Raw genomic sequence first — 4,566 nt, 5'->3', positions numbered from 1 at the left:
GCCTGCCCAGGCGGGTCTTGAACCCGCGGGCTCAGGCAATCCACTCACCTCAGCCTCCCAAAGGCGTGGGATTACAGGCTAAGCCACCGAGCCCGGGTTAGTGTCTATATTTAAAAGATAACAATTTTATTTAGTCTTCTTGTTCTATTATACATTTATATAAGTATATAAATAAAAATAAGCTCTGGGCCGCCTCGGTGGCTCAGCCTGTAATCCCAGCACTTTGGTAGGCCGAGGTGAGTGGATTGCCTGAGCCCCTGGGTTTGAGACCCGCCCAGGCAACTTGGCGAGATCCCATCTCCACAATAAATCAAACATCAGCCGGGCGACCTAGTGCGCTCCTGTAGTTCCCCCTACTTGAAAGGCTGAGGTGGAAGGATTGCCGGAGCCCAGCAGGTCGAGGCTGCGGTGGCCGGGAGCGTGCCGCTACACTCCAGTCTGGGTGACGGAGTGATACTCCAACTAAAAAAAAACCAAAAAAGCTCTGTATGTTTAATTTGATTATAATATAGCTCAATAAAACTTTTCTACTTAAATAATAATAATAAATACTTGGACAAATAACATTTGTATTGATTTTTCCATTTAGCAGGTAATAGTTAAAGATATTTAAGAACATATCATTTTAACGTAGTCATAGTTTTAAAAGATGAAAATGTTCACCTCTGTTTTGGGTGAGTCACAAAGCCATAAAAATAAATGTATTTCATGTAGTAATCAATGGTGAATTTCATAATTCATATTAGTAGTTACTTCCTGCAAAATCCCCTGTTTCTGAAACAATACTAATTTGAAATGCTGCAGCAAATCTATGACCAAAGTGGTTATCACAGGAAGTGAAGTGATTTCTTCTCTATTAACTTTGCAATGTAGTTACAAGTATATTGGGAATTCATTATTTTGAACTAGTCAGTGTTTTGTTGGATGTTGTAAAGGATATAATTCTCTTTGAGAAAGATATTCTTCCACATTCTATAGATAGCAGAGGATCATAAAATTACACCTGTAATTCTGAGCCCTTCTATCACCCACCTATTTGCTTTTGGGCATAGCCTGAAGTTTGAGCTCTATCTGTTAAGTGCATATCGGACTTTTCAAAGTGCTGTTTGATGCTTTAATGACGTTCTGTAATCCTGAGTCATAGAGATAGCCTGGTGTTCATACCTTTCGTTAATACTTACTGAAGATGATAAGGTACTTTTACCTGTGGAACAAGGAAGTCCAGATTCTCTGAAACTGTTTCACAAGTTTATACAACCTTTCTTGTGGATAAGTTTCCTGGTCACTTTACTTTATGGATTAAATTACGAGTTGTATTTTTCCCTTCTGGCAGCCTGAGACTGATGTTGAGGACTATAGTACCAGTGCTGGTGGAAAAACAGCTTTGGAGTCAGATAAATGTGGAATTGGGCCTCACACCCACTATGTGACCTTGCTAACATTCCTAACTTTCATTTTGTTGGTCTGTAAAATACAAACAATAATATCTGCCCAGGTTACGATAGAGATTAAATGAGGTAATGATGTAACACATGAGCCCAGTGGCTGGCACTTAGCAGGTGGTCAATAAATGGAAGATTTATATTCTTCTGTCTGTCTCTGTATCTTTCTCTGTCTCTTCTCTCCTCGCAATATGCTCACCACCTTCCCAAAATGAAAGACACAAGGAATGTAGGTATGTATCCTCATCACCTCAGGTTCTTTTAATGCTTGTGCAAATTTTTTTTTCAATTCTCATGGAATTTGTAGCAGGACCAATTTATAGCTACAGCTACATGAGTTATTCTGAGTGGACTGTCTTAACTCAGGAACTTTTAGGAGCTTCATGGAAATTGCCATTCTAAGTTATGCTCAGCCAGCTGCTCCTGGCTTCTGGTGTTAGCAAATGTGAAGGAGGCTTATACTACTCAAGTGAAGAGAGGCCTTCTGCAGGGAGAAAACAGGCATGCCGGCTTACAGTTGCTTCACAGTGTTGAGTGATATATTTTCTCTATTTTGGCCTAGAAAAGAGCTTTCATGGCAGTTTAAAGAAATAGTCCAACACTTTCCAAAAGATTTTCCTTGAATTGGATCTTCCTTCCTAAAGCAAGTGAATAGACTGCTCATACTAATAAAGAAGCCTCCAAACTTTGGGGAATGCTCCCTAGAATGACTTGTTTATGCCAGAGTGATCTCTAGTCCTGTGTATCAGCTGAAGGACAAAGTTTTATCTGAAGTTTAATTCATAATGGTCTAAGAGAATTTTTATATATGTCCAGAGATAAGACCAGCAGCAGTAACTGATTATTAACTAATCATTAAGAATTAGTGATTCATAGCCGGGTTCGGTGGCTCAGCCTGTAATCCTGTGCCTTTGGGAGGCTGAGGTGAGTGGATTGCCTGAGCCCGTGGGTTTGAGACCCACCTGGGCAGCAAGACCTCACCTCTACAAAAAATCAAAAAAATCAGCCGGGCATGGTAGTGCATGCCTGTGATTCTGGCTACTTGGAAGGCTGAGGCAGAAGGATCACCAGAGCCCAGCAGGTCGAGGCTGCGGTGGCCAGGAGTGGCCACTGCACTCCAGTCTGGGCGACAGAGTGAGACTCCAACTCAAAAAAAAAAAAAAAAGAATTAGTGATTCAACCAGGCACAGTGGCTCAAGCCTGTAATCCCAGCACTTTGGGAGGCCGAGGTGAGGGGACAGCCTGAGCCCACAGGTTCAAGAACAGCCTTAGCAACTTGGCGAGACTTCATCTCTACAATAAATCAAAAAAATTAGTGGGTGTGGTGGCGCGTGCCTGTAGTTCCGGCTACTTGGAAGGCTGAGGCAGAAGGATTACCTCCTGAGCCCACCAGGTCTAGGCTGCGATGACCATGAACATGCCACTGCACTCCAGCCTGGACAACAAAGTGAGACTAAGACTCAAAAAAAAAAAAAAAAAAAAAATTAGGGATTCAAGTAGAAAACTGTGTCCTGGGTTTCTTTAAAATCACCTCCATACTTTATTATCTCCAAAACACTGATAAGATCATTCCTTGCAGGGCCGTCTCTCACACACGCACATACACACACCACTCTCTCTCTCTCTCACACACACACACACACACACACACACACACACACACACACACACAAATTTCTCTGACACTAACTAACCCCCCTAGTGGTGTAATACACACAAACAAGCCTCCTAGATGCTGAATTTTCAGCTTTAGCATTCTCATTCTCATGACTATGGAAACAAAGGATGCATGTTTTGCTCACAGCAATACATTGGAAACAACTATAGTTCAGACAATTTGCCAGATATGAAAACAGTATGCCACAATACAAGTGGGCCCTACTCAGGCCTAATACATCAGAATTCCCAAGAGAAGGTCTGTAAATCTGACTATTGCAAGTGCCTCAGGTCATTCATGATCAGTTGCATTCAGGAGTTCTGTATTGCTCAGCTGTAGATTTCAACAAAGGTGTGCCCTATTAATAATAATCAAAATATTTTAAAAGCTCTATGATGTTCTGGGCTCTATAATAGCTGAGTCAAGAAGTCCTTGAGGCCAGAGACCTGGATTTCAAATCCACCTGCCTTCTGGTACAGACAATGGCACATTCATGCTTCACGATTATCTTCATCCGGGATAATCATTGTGCATGAGAATGTTTCTTCTCATTCGTATTGGCAGCTCCCCACTCCTATTATATTCCCTGTAAATGCTTAGAGACTGGTAAGGAACAAAGGAAAGTTGAGGGAATTAATTCAAAAGCTATCTAACACTAAATATAAAGCTTGGAAGAACAGCTCTAATGTGAAAAAAATGTGATAGATAATATCCCAACCGATTTTTATCAATTTATTATTCTTATTTTTTGCCTGAGCTCCTTAGCCTGTACCACATAATGTACCTAAAATTGCCATTCTTCCCTGATGACCAATACAAATTAATGCCGTACCACTGCTGTAAATTGTTTCCTAAGACAAGACATAGTTAACTGTAAGGCTAAAAGACAGCCTATAAAAGCTTGGTGAAATAGGCAAGCTCTTCTCCAAATTAAGTTAAATAAATATTACTCACCATCAGACCTGCTCCTATAATTCCTGGGAGCCACCATTCAAAGCAAGAGATGGGATTTTGAAAAAGTTTGTCTTCCTCAACAAAGTTGACAATTAGAGGCACTGCATTGAGAACTATCCCCAGTATAAGCAGAACCAGCAAACAGAATCCATTGCAGGATGTCCATCCTTCACAGCAGGTCATGGTCACCCCTGGGTCAGTAGAGACCTTGTCAAAGTGGCTGTGTGTGCATGACACTGGCTTGCCTTTTATCCCAACCTTCTGGTTATAGTTTAACACTTATAAAAAATAAATTGTGGAAAGTAGTTCAGAGTCCAATAGGGCAGGACATTATTATGACGGACTATGATGGGAACTAAGGCTAATTTTATATTATAATGGGGTGAAGGAAGGAAGGTGGGAAAGAATCTGGTCTCTGAGATAAATTTACGCATGAAAATAGACAGATTAAAAACTTGAAAAAAAAGAACGGATTTAAGATAAGCTTCATTAACATAGTCTTTTACTAATATG

The 4,566-nt window shown here is 40.8% G+C and overlaps 1 protein-coding gene across 1 annotated transcript in view; it reads right to left on the bottom strand.

Annotated features, from left to right (window-relative positions):
* TM4SF20 (transmembrane 4 L six family member 20) overlaps positions 1–4,269 on the bottom strand; it is a 15,595-nt gene extending 11,326 nt beyond the window's left edge. Inside the window, exon 1 of the mRNA XM_008074234.1 lies at positions 4,054–4,269. Coding sequence (XP_008072425.1) covers positions 4,054–4,236 — 183 coding nt within the window. The 5' untranslated portion in view covers positions 4,237–4,269. The remainder of the gene's footprint in view (positions 1–4,053) is intronic.
* Positions 4,270–4,566: the final 297 nt, after the last annotated feature.

This window comes from Carlito syrichta, unplaced genomic scaffold (assembly GCF_000164805.1).
Source record: "Carlito syrichta isolate Samal-C Ts95f unplaced genomic scaffold, Tarsius_syrichta-2.0.1 Scaffold316380, whole genome shotgun sequence".
Taxonomy (NCBI): Eukaryota; Metazoa; Chordata; class Mammalia; order Primates; family Tarsiidae; genus Carlito; species Carlito syrichta.
The sequence above is the reverse complement of the archived record's forward strand: the minus strand, read 5'-3'. Positions and strand labels throughout refer to the sequence as shown.